Source organism: Ctenopharyngodon idella, chromosome 21 (genome assembly GCF_019924925.1).
Source record: "Ctenopharyngodon idella isolate HZGC_01 chromosome 21, HZGC01, whole genome shotgun sequence".
Classification (NCBI taxonomy): Eukaryota; Metazoa; Chordata; class Actinopteri; order Cypriniformes; family Xenocyprididae; genus Ctenopharyngodon; species Ctenopharyngodon idella.
Genome location: NC_067240.1, coordinates 2431053 through 2443963, shown reverse-complemented (window position 1 = coordinate 2443963; position 12911 = coordinate 2431053). Strand labels below are relative to the sequence as shown.

General features: G+C 36.5%; 1 protein-coding gene across 1 annotated transcript in view; it reads right to left on the bottom strand.

Moving 5' to 3' along the window:
• Positions 1–662: 662 nt before the first annotated feature.
• LOC127504073 (synaptic vesicle glycoprotein 2C-like) overlaps positions 663–12911 on the bottom strand; it is a 50885-nt gene continuing 38636 nt past the window's right edge. Inside the window, exons 9-13 of the mRNA XM_051878422.1 lie at positions 11449–11613; positions 8316–8449; positions 4815–5018; positions 4566–4725; positions 663–4301 (exon numbers count right to left, since the gene is read on the bottom strand). Of these exons, the coding sequence (XP_051734382.1) occupies positions 4118–4301; positions 4566–4725; positions 4815–5018; positions 8316–8449; positions 11449–11613 (847 nt within the window). The 3' untranslated portion in view covers positions 663–4117. The remainder of the gene's footprint in view (positions 4302–4565; positions 4726–4814; positions 5019–8315; positions 8450–11448; positions 11614–12911) is intronic.

The window sequence follows — 12911 nt, the reverse complement described above, 5'->3', positions numbered from 1 at the left end:
CTTAAGAATAGAGCTGTTTTACTCAAGATGTCTTCAAGTGAGCGAGCAAAGATGAGCATAGCCACTGTCCATCACATATGCAGATTGATATCCGTAAGTGTTTTTTTCTTCTTTTTACTAACAATCAGATATTATAACTGAATATAACGTCAACAGTAAAAATAATTAGCTAGGTTAGCTGATTATTGAAAGTCCATATATATCGCCGTCAGTTCGTACTGCCATTAAAGGGTTAGTTCACCAAAAAATTTAATTTCTGTCATTAATTACTCACCCTCATGTCGTTCCACACCCGAAAGACTTTAGTTCATCTTCGGAACACAAATTAAGATATTTTTGATGAAATCTGAGAGCTTTGTTTCTATTGACAGATATGCAACTGATGCTTTTAAGGCCCAGAAAGTAATCCACGTGACTGGAATGTAAAGCAAAGCACTCGCGACACATAAAATTGAGGTTAAAACATTAGACCAAATATTCCCCCACCCAAAATATCAGTTCATTCAGAATCTTAATCGATTCTCATCAATTCTACTTTGATATTTTGATACATTACACCTTACATCCTACTTTGAGACAGAATGAAGAACATAAATCTGAACTTTTATTACACAAAAAATAATTTGGGGTCTGTTTAAAAGAAAAAATAAGCAGACACTCTGTAGAGTCTTATAATGAAACTCTTTAATAGCAGTTCATCTGGATCCACTTCAGTTCTGTTCACACTGTACATGGCACTTTTCTCTTACTTTTCAAAATAAAATCAGATATATCAGAGAAATCTGGCCAGTGACGTCACAGACACTTGACGGCAGACGTGTCGTTGGCATGCCAGATCCACAACCAATCAAAACCCATTTCAGAACGACATCACACACTCACAATAATGATACATTCATCTTTCAAAACCGAGAAATAAACTCATGGCGAAAGCACGACAGACAAATCACTGCAACACAAAGTCTCAATATGCACATGCAGGGGTGTATTTATTAACAAGATATCACGTTTCATTTGTTTGTGTGGTATGTTTCAGATAGGCCACTTGAATTTGTTCAGAAATTAATATGAAAAACACAAGTTCAAATAGACAGTTCAGACCAGGAGATGCATAACTTTAAATTAAATTCATTCCTCTCATGAACTGAATTTGTTCAGAACCTCAAATAACACCCCCAAAAAAAATCACACAACCAGCCAAAATAAACACCTATAGACAAATGAATGTCAGTAAATACAAGATATCTACACAAACACATGAGGAAACGTCTGCATACACATGACAATGAAAAAATAATGTTTTAACTCAACAGGCAACACTTTACAACATTTAGACATGTACAGCACACGTTGTCGCCCGTGATAAGTTCAAAACAAGTGTTTATCTTTACTTTTCCGACATACACACAACAAAATATCGTTAAATTAGGCCAGAAACATACTTCAACACAAGTACGTGAATGCAAACTCCGTCTGAAATGTCTCGGCGTTGACGCAGTGCACTTGTATAGAGTATGTTTCTGCTGTTTAGTGTACTTCAGTGCATGTAGACAGCAGCAGCAGGGCCTGTGCGTCATTGAGATCAGACCAGGCTGAATGGCTTTTATTATTTTCTATAATGCGGCCGTATCACGTCCTGTCATATTGCACAATTGCATGTACGAAATTTCCAGTGGAATGTGATGGCGAAACACAACATATTTTTTCCGCCTATTTGAGCAGTAGAGCGTTTGAACACACGCTCAGTTCTGCTGTACGATGGATCGCTACAACCTACGAGAAGCCGACCGGAGGGATTTTAGAGGAAGGAGGCACGGAGAGGAAGCAAAAGGCCATTCAGTTTTCAGAGGAAGAGTTCGCACATGGAAGCGTAGCAGCTAGACTAGGGTTATCAAGACGCCTTTAACCCTTAAACCAAGAGAGAGACACACAAATGAAGTCCGTTTTAGCTACATTGACGACAAAGTTCACGAAGGCAAGAATGAAGTCGACGCGTGTCGGTCAGAGTGCGTCTGACGTGTTCTTCCGCTAGCTAAAACATTATAAAAAGCAGAAAATGTAAACTGGATAATTGTTATCGTCTTGTTCAAGAAATGTTTCGGTGGAAGTCACCAGCGGTAGCGGCCTTTGCTATATTTCAGCCGTTTCAGAAGGGTGTTGCCAAGTCTGCGGTTTTCCCGCGAATTGGGCTACTATAACACTGTTGCCACGGGTTGTTTTTCATGTCTGCGGTTTGAAGCGAATCCAAATAACATGATATTTAGCCCCTGGAATGCGAATTTTACCAGGGGAACCTCGCCAAAAATGCGGATTTTACCCCCTGGGGGTGCAATTTTTACCGAGGAACCCCCTGAAATGCAATTGGACTAGTTTTGAGTAGCAATTGGGCGGGTTTTGTTGTGAAAACCTGGCAACCCTGGCCTCCATTCGCTTGCGTTCGAAAAAGAGCCCCGCCCCCGCCATCACGCAGTGCATACACACCAGGGGTGGAAATTAATGGGGGCCTGGGGCAAAAATGCCACCAAAATTAATAAAAATGCTTCCAAAAACCCAGATATGGTGCAAAAAATGTCTTCATATAATTCCTTGTTTTAATATTTATAAGCAATATCACACGAGCAAAAGTGCTGTTTTCCCAAATATCAGCACATTTTCGAATGTGATATTAATTTTATACAACAATTCAATAAACAATAAGTTAATAGGCTATTAGGTTACTTCGATTTTTGACACAATATTGTCTGATTTTCCTCTATTTTGCCATCGAAAATATTTCCAAACAGTAGAGCCATTGCGCGTCTCTGAGCTACACGGTTTCGGTTTCGTTACGAATCTGCGTTTTTTTTAACAAATCGTTTTAATGAATGACTCAACAGTTGTGTCCCAAATGACGCACTATACACTGTGCACTTATGCACTATGTACTCAACTGTGTAGTGTATAAAATTTATATGGGTATTTTGTCGTCCAACATCGGAGTCTGATGCCCCTCCCCCTTCGCTACGTAATTAAAGCTGTGACAATTGAGTGCATTAAGTGTCCATCATTCCACACTTCATTTTTTCGGTTAATTAAGTGTATCATCTGGGTGTTTAAAGTGCACTTATTCTTTTTGGAATTTTCAGTGTGAACACAACACTCACACTATTTATACTACAAAACGGCATAGAATAGTACGCGAATTGGGACGCGCCTAATGACTCACTCACTTTTGCTTTGTCCCTAAATGAATCAGCTGTTTTGAATGATTCATTTGATTGAATGATTCAATGACTAATTTGTTAAGACAATGGTTTGACGCCACCTACTGGTGATTTTAGTATCATTTAATTTTAGCTGAGAGGCTGAGGGACTGAAGGATGAAGATTGAATGCTGTTTTTGTTTTCAGTCATGATTGTAACAATAGTTCTGGTTAAAGAGATAGAATGCGTTTATAAATAAATATATAAATATAGCAGAGATAAAGTAATTGCAGTCGCATTGCATACAATGTTTTTGTCTGTCTTTTTCCTCTGGGGAGGGTAGGAACAGCCTCTGACTGTTTCTTTGAAACGGGCCTCCAAATTGCAAAGGCCGCGACTAGAGAATTGGACCTACGCTACCAATAAAAGCTGTTATGGCTAATGTCTACATCTCTAAATGGCCTTTTTACTCTTGTTTGAGCATTTCAAGGAAATTAAATAGTGTTTTAATTTTAAAAATAAAAAAGAAATATTAAAATCACCTGATTTTTTTTGTGTGTTCAGCTATAAATAAATAATAAAGATAAAATGTTAAAAAAGGAATAAAATTTCTGAATTTTCTAAATAAATAATTTTAAATATTTCTGCCCACCCAGATTAGCTCACAAACTCACAGTCAGTTTTGTTTTGACATTTTATAACATCATAACATTTCATTGCAGCAACCAAGGCATCAAAATCTAGTTTTGATCTAAACTGGGCAAGTCAAAAGCTAAACCAATAAATTAAATCCATAAATAATCGTTAATAAGTAAACAAACAACATACTTTAAATGAATAAACAACACAAACACATCATAATCTCCCGCACCCTGAGCGTGTCCTGCGTGTTTCCGTGGCGACTCAGGGTTCAGAGGTCACAGGTGTAGTGGGGTCACATGAGGACGTTGGAGCGGGTGTCGGGTAGTCGCAGACCCACCAGGCCTCCGGCGACCAGCACAGTCGACGCCAACAGGATCGGGATGGATTTCGTGATTCCCACCAACGAACCAAATATTAGATTCCCCAAGACTGCAGCCAATTTACACATGGCATTACAAAAGCCAAATCCAGTTCCTCTATAGACGAGAGAGACAAGCAGTATTAGCATTATTAGTAGTATTAGCAGTACTAGTACTTTCAGTGTGAAAATTGTTTCAAAGTAAATCCTACACAAAATGTTTTTAACAGTTTTAGTTACCAGTAATAGCCCTTCCCTGTATCTTGATGCTCCACAGAGATCAATGCATTGGTGAATGTTGACGCGAGTCATGTGAAAGGATCTTAAAAATGTATATAAATGTTTGTGATCCATGCTTATTAGTGATTTCGTGTCCATGTACCTCCTGTCGGTGGGATACAGTTCGGCCGTCACCACGTCCAGTGAGTTCCAGGCAGATATACTGAGTCCGTTATAAAGGCAGAGCATCGCTATCATCATGGACTCACTGGTGCCGAACCACAGAAAGAAACAACTGATGCCGGACAACACCATGGAGCCGCCTGAACACAACAACACACACAACAACAGGACATCAGACAAGCTCATTTAAAATGGGGTGAAGTTGCAGTTCACTGGTGAAGTGACTCACCTAACATGCTCAAACGGCCCACTTTATCCATGAGGAGGGCGGAGACTATGTTGCCTGGCAACACGGCTAGCGTCCCGAGGAAGTTGATGAAATACACCCAGTATGCGCTGTAGTCGTCATCAAACGTCATCTGACAGCCGGTCTTGTTGTGCGCAAACGTGGAGTTGATCACAGAGGAACCGATTAATTTTGAGTCGTCGATATCTGAACGAGACAGACAGGAGATGATGAGTCACGTGACAGATGCTCAACTTACTATTCATTTCAAATTTATTTATAAAGTTCTTAAAAAAACTACAGAGAAGAGAACACTTAAAGAACAGTGCAATCAAGACAGAACGAATGATAGACAGACAGACCGATAGAGAGAGAGATAGATAGATAGATAAACAGACAAATAGATAGACAGACAGATGATAGACAGATAGATAGATAGATAGATAGATAGACAGGCAGATAGACAGACAAATAGACAGATAAACAGACAAATAGACAGACAAATATATAGACAGATAGATAGATAGATAGATAGATAGATAGATAGATAGACAGACATAGATAGATAAATAGACAGACAGATAGATAGATAGATAGATAGACAAATAGACAGACAGATAGATAGATAAACAGACAGATGATAGATAGACAGACAGACAGACAGACAGATAGATAGATAGATAGATAGATAAACAGACAAATAGATAGATAGATAGATAGATAAACATAAATAGATAGACAGATAAATGATAGATAGATAGACAGACAGACAGACAGACAGATAGATAGATAGATAGATAGATAGATAGATAGATAGATAGATAGATACTGTTCTGCCCTCCTCTGGTCACAGTTTGAACTGCACTCTCTCACACAGGAGGGTCTTTAGGGAGTTTAACCTCTGAAAACCTATTAGTGAATTTCAGCATGTGCAGCATATCTGCAGCTCACGCTTTCACTCATTTCATTTCTGTAGCAGCTCTGAAACGGCTTCATTAGAGACATGAACTCAATTTCCCACGAGGCCTCTGGACTCTCTCTGGTGTGTGTGTTTGTTCTGCTGAGGTGTGAGATTGTGGAAGTGTGTAAGGTGGGTTTTCCTGAGTCAGCCAGACCCTGAAATGACCCGATCGCTGTCTGCTCTCTCTCTCTCTCTCACACACACACACACACCTGGAACAAACAAAACAACATCAGCAGCCTCAAACAGGCTCCATAATTCAAATTCGCTCACAACATTTAACTTTTATTATTTTCAGAACATTCTTCAATAAAGAGTTCCATTCCAAACCAATCAATTAAATTAAATTATTTAAATTTGAAATCATACAGAATTCCTGTTTCTATGCTAACAGTAACTTTCAGGGGGTCAATCTTTAGGATTATGGGTAGTGAAGAACTTCACTGGGAATGTAACAATTAGACTGGCAAAATCCTGAAATCACACAGACTTCTACAGATGCATAAACCAGCTCTTGAAATGTTTACACCGTCTGTGCTACAGTTATTTACTCCATAAAGATGATGCGTGTCACTGACTGAACCCTGTCTTCCTCGTATAATCACTGCCCTCGGCTTTTATCTTTCATCCTGTTTTTCATCTAATGCATCTGCTTGTCTTTTTGCCTTCAAATGCATATAAATTAGAAACAATTTAGCTTCAAAGTCTGTGGTTTCTCCAGGATTGTGAGCTGATGTGAGATATTTAAACATCAAACATCTCTGAGTCAGTGAAGCTCTACAGCAGATCCGCTCACATCACTGACACCTACAGAACTCACACTGAGCGTTACAGATCCACTACAAAAGAGCCTTTTCTCTTCTTTTTTCTTTGCTTTTCCTTTGCTAAAATGGAACAAGGGTTGAGTTTCATGCGCCAAAGAATTAATACCCCATTGACCACAGTCCTATGAGCCAATCACACAGCACAAACTCACATGAGCCAATCAGAGCAGCCAGTGAACTTCTTTTTAAAAACACACACATGCACGCTCTCACAGAAACACAGAAATGGACACTTAACAGGTCTGATCTTTCAGTGAAACACACTGTTAATGAGACGGGCAGTGGACGGATGCAGACCAGGGGAAAATATATTTTATTATTTAAGAACCGAGTTCACTACATTTAGATTTCATATGTAAAAATGAACAATATGTTCTAAATATTCTATATATATCTTTTTATATTTATTAAATATATATATAATCAATATTTTTCATAAAATAAAAAATTATACATTTCATTTGTTTTATTTTTAATGAAAAATATACATTTATAGTTTTTATTGTTTTATTATTTTATGAAAAATATTAATTATATGTATATTTAATAAATATAAATACATATATATATAGATTAGAATATATTAAAATGAAAATATAAAAAGTTTATAAATAATACAAACTTTAATTTATTTATTTTAGTAATTTAATTAATTATATTAGTAATTAAGATAAATAAATACATATAGAGAATATGATGATAATATTTAGATAAGTCATTTATATTTGATATATATATATATATATATATATATATAATTAAATATATTATTTCATTATATATATATATATATATAAACATTTTGTGAAAAATATTAATTATATGCATATTTAATAAATATAAATACATGTATATAGAATATTTAGAATATATTAAAATGAAAATATAAAATGTTTATAAATAATACAAACTACAATTTTGTGTTATTTTACATATAATAAATTAATAAAGTTATGTATTGCTCAATTATATTAGTAAAGATAAATATTTATAGAGAATATATTAATAGTATTTGAAGTCATTTATATTTAAATATATAATTCTCTCTCTCTCTGTATGTATGTATGTAACCCCTCCTGTTCGAACCACCCGCTCTAAGTGGGACTCAAACCCGGGTCCGCATAGGAGTCGGGCGCTCTAAAGCCCGGAACACACCAAGCCGACGCCGATGAACTAGTGGCGACGAAAGCAGACTGCAGGGTTGGGTCACATGGGCAGCGTCTGGGTCCAAAGTTGCCCTGACACACCAAACCGACTCTCGACGGCCAAGTAACACGTCCATTCTGTGCCTGCGTAAGATGAAATGCCTTTCCGTACCAGCAGGTGGCAGTAGCTGAACAGCCAATCAGAATGATCAGATGGCCCGACGAGCTCCGACGCTGATTCAACATGTCGAATCAGCCGAAAAAAAGCCGACGAGGACCAACTTCAGCTGACGGTGTGGAACACACTGAGAAAACTTAGTCGGCCGACGAACAAAAACTGCCTGATGGCCGACCGTCAGCTTAGTGTGTTCTGGGCTTAACATGGAGGCTAAAGACTGCAGTCTCTAGTGTCAGTCGCTAGAGCGCCTCTCAGGGGAGTGAATTTTACACGCACAGCTCTTACCGACCTACATCCGTTACATATACACACACACGTATGTAGATGTATAACACCAAAACATGATTGTTTCAATCAACTAACAGCTCTAAAGAACAGATTTCATCACACTCGTACCTGTATTATAGAAGAACGCTTCTATGATGGTGCAGTTTTTGAAGAAGGAACCAACGGAGCTGACGTCCTCGAAGTAACAGCTCTGAAAGGTGGAGTCGATGAAAGTCACGGCCTTAAACTTCATGCCAATAAACCTGAAATAAAGCACAGGAGTGGTCAGCTACATCAAACCTTAAAATACAATGAGAACAACATCAAGATCGGTTTGTACAAATATTCCACATCAAAAATCAGTAACGTGATGTCTTTCACATCTCAATTGCTTCTCCTAGACAGCAACGGGGTTAAATGGAGGTCAGATGGAGACGTTTGCCGAAGTCTCCTGCTTCTCAGATGTTTCTCCATCCACTTGTTTCTATAATCTATCGAGTTCTGTCATCGTGATTCATATGCTTGTGTGTGCAGGACACAAAAGATACTGCCGTCTGATCTCATCACAGGAGCTGGACGCTACAACAACACGATAAGAGCTTCCTCTGCTTCAGGAGAGAGGGATGGAGGGAAAGAGGAGGAATGGACGCTCATAATAAACACAAAGAAAGAGAAAGAGAAAAGGAGGAGAGGAGAGATAAGGGCGTTTTAATTTCCTGGCCCTGTGTCTGGATGAGACATTACCTCAACACTGGGACGTTATTTATGAGGGAGCGATCAGACCGCTGAGAACAACACACACACACACACACACACACACACACACACACACACACACACAAACATTAACTGCAGCTGAAGACTCACAATCTGCTCTATTTCTGCAAACACACGTTTAGTTCTAAGATTTCATTTCACACAGAGGAGCTGAAGTAGATAAGACGACTACAAAGGGCTCTTAGAGTTCAGTGACGAATGACCAGTCTCTTTTTATCCAGGGAAACACAATTCTTCTTGCTCTTTTGAAATAAGAGTTCGATTTCTAACCATTCACTACCCAAAACTTCCCAATAACAGCTTCATTTACTAAAACTAAACTGCAGAAACTTCAGGAAATCTTAATGATTATGACATTACAACCATGAGCTCATTAACATATGACCGCCCTCATTTACATATCAACACCTACAGCAAATCCCATTCTGAAATGAACAGCACTATCCTGATAAAATTGTGCTCCAGCATAATCCAATGGAAAACGTCTGCCAAATAACAATCCTACAATTCCCACATTTCCTTGCAGACGGAGCATTTGCATATATCTCCTCTCATTGGATTTTCTGAATAAGGTGTTTACATGCAACTAATTTCCCATTAAACAGGCATATCCCAATGGTGGGAATCAGCGTTTCATGACTCAATTCTGCCAAAAAATTGGCATAAAATGGCCAAATTCTGATTAAAATTGGAACATTGATGTGGATGTAAACCAGGGTTATAATAGTTAACTAAAACTAAAACCATGAAAACATTTTTGTTACATAAAACAAAATAAAATTAACTGAAATAAAATAAAATAAAAAATATATTTTATTTTGAGATAGGTAACATTTCTCACTTTTGTTTAGTTCAAATTGAAGAGCCAATTTCATGTTTTATTCAATTTGTTCAGTCCCACTGCTTTTTTGCATGTCCTCAGAGTGTCCCCATACATAAGTATGTCAAATCTGGTGAAAATATCTCATTTCGTTTAGGAGTTATAGACATGTATATGCATGAACCCAAAAAATTACCCACATCTGATTTGATTGCAGTTTGTTTGCCACATACTATCAAAATTTTGACATTTGGCCATTAGCATATTGTCAACAACCTATGTTTCCAATGTTCCTACAGTGGTTTCGTCTCGATCAGACTAACAGTTTTGAAAATATTTGCGAATGTTGTTTAAAAGCTAAATCACAACATTGCACTAAGCATAAGGCGAAACCTAGCATGTTTGGTACCCTTGGACTTGGCAAGGATTCAGGAATCTACTTTCTCCTGTGAAAATAAGTCAATCACATCTAAAGTTATAAGCATGTAAATAATTTTAGGTCTGAAACTTCTCAGACTCCTCCAGGGCATTGTGCCAATGACCCATACCGAGTTTAATAATGATACGTTCATGTGTTTGTAAAATACAGCATTTTGCGACAAAATTCAAAATGGTCGATATGGGAAAATTGGATATCATTCGACTCAGCATGACGCCTTGAATCTAACAAGACCTAACTAACATTTAAAATCTAACATTTTTATGATTTTTTGGACAAACCGTTAAGAAGTTATAAGTAAAAATAGATTTTTTTTGTATCTCTGGACCAGTACGCAGTAAATGCAGCAGGTCATGTGATGACATGGACCAAGTTTGGTCTGAATACGATAAAGCGTTGAGGAGATGGAGTCTTACGTATATTTTCACAAGAGCTATGTAAAATTTGTTCGCACATTCTTCGAAAACGGTTTGACAAAATCAACTTGAATTCCACAACTTTTTGTTGCCATTGTCTGTAGATGATCTGGTTCAATTTTCGTGAAAATCGGAGCAATGGCCTAGGAGGAGTTCGAAAAAGTAGGCTTTTTGGAAAATTCAAAAAGGCGGGAAAATTTTCATGATGGAAAATGACATCATAGGGTGCAGTCGAATCGTCTTGAGCCGAGGAATCAGAGGAAAAAAGAGGGTTTCTAACCCTTATGGTTCAAAAGTTATTGGCATAAACATGAGTGAAACTTTGGACATGTGGTGGTGCTAGAGGCATTGATTTAGAGACTCCAAAATTGGTGTGGTTAATGTTGGGACTGACCTCTATCAGTGTGCCAAATGTCATAACTTTCCCATAAACGGTTCCATGGGCTGCCATAGACTTCCAGTGCGAAAGAAGAAGAAGAAGAAGCTAACAGATTCACCGGAAACAATACGTGCCTACTCACCTTCAGTGCTTGACACCTAACTATATAGACATATTTTAAAAAAAAAAACTAAAAAAATGACAAAAACAAAATTCAATTTAAAACTGTAGATGTTAACATTGTTAAGGTGGTCATCAAAAACTAAATTATGGCTATTTTGGCTCAAGACACCCTGATGAAGATAAGTGGAACTCAATACATTAAATGTAACACAAGTGCATTATATGATGATCTGAATGAGAGCGCAGACATGCTGTCACACACACACACACACACACACACACACACACATACACACACACACACTCACCTGTCGTTGATAAACACTCCGTTTTTATGGATCTGGTTCTCCAGGGTGAAATTAAAGGTGAAGTCTTCGGTTCTCTCGTTGTTGTGGATCTTGACGCGGGACGCGTATTCATCTGCCTGCAGGTGCTTTATGACGTCAGGGAACCAGACAGACAGACCGTAGTACCTGCGCACAGGAAGTGATGTCATCAGCGGCACATGAGATCAGAGCGTGACGTTTGAGGGACTAACAGGGGCTGAAGCTCGGTGATGTGTGTGTGTGTGACACAGGTGGTGACACCGGTGCTTGGTTAATTAATTTCTGCTCCTCAGCGGTGGGCTTCAGTCTGACAGGGAGCAGCGATAGAGGCATCTGTTCACTCTTTAATTAGTGTGTGTGTGTGTGTGTGTGTCCTCTTTTATTTTGTATTGAAGTCTGTGAGCTTGAGTTTGTCTGTGACAGAGTGAAGACATGACTTTATTAAGACTTAAAAGAGACGAGGAGAGAAGATGGGTGAAATTAGACAAGAAAAAAGTGACAGAATAGAAATAAAGCAATAAGTCATGAGAGGCCATGTTTTACTGTGATTTTACCACAATTTAGGAGTGTTGTTAACCTGAAACCCCTAGACTAGAGTAGTAAACTAGAATACTCTCTTAAGTTTTGTTGTTGTAAACTAAAACTATAATACTAAAACTTTAAAATTGTCATTAATTGTAATAAAAGCTGGAATATAATAAAATATATATATTACATGAAACATTTGAAATCACTTTTAAAAAAACTTAAAACCTTTAAAAATAAAAAAGTAAATATTACATGAAAAACTTGAAATTACTATAGAAAATACTTTAAAATAATTTTAAAATAAAAAATATAAATATTACATAAAATAGAAATATTACATGAAAAACTTGAAATTACTTTAAAAAATACTTTAAAATAACTTTAAAAAATAAAAATATAAATATTACATGAAAAACTTAAAATTACTTTAAAAATACTTTAAAAACTTTAAAAAATAAAAATGTAAATATTACATGAAAAACTTGAAATGACTTTAAAAAATACTTAACTTTAAAAATAAAAAAAAATAAAAATATAAATATTACATGGAAAACTTGAAATGACTTTAAAAAATACTTAAAAATACTTTAAAAAAAATTTAAAAATTTGAAAAGTTGCCTTCGCAATGATCTGAAATAATTAGGGTGAAGTCTAAAACTGAAATAAATATAAATTAAAGCTAAATAGAAAAATTAAATAAACAAAAACTAATAAAATTACAAAACCACATAACAAAATGACTAAAAATTAAATTCAAATTAAAACTGAAAATATAAAAATAAGCTACTTCAAAATATTAATACATACTAATAATAATTAATAATATAATTACTACTAACTATAATTAATAATAATTACTATTACTAGTAGTAATACTAATACTACTAAACAATATTATATAAATATACAAACAATAC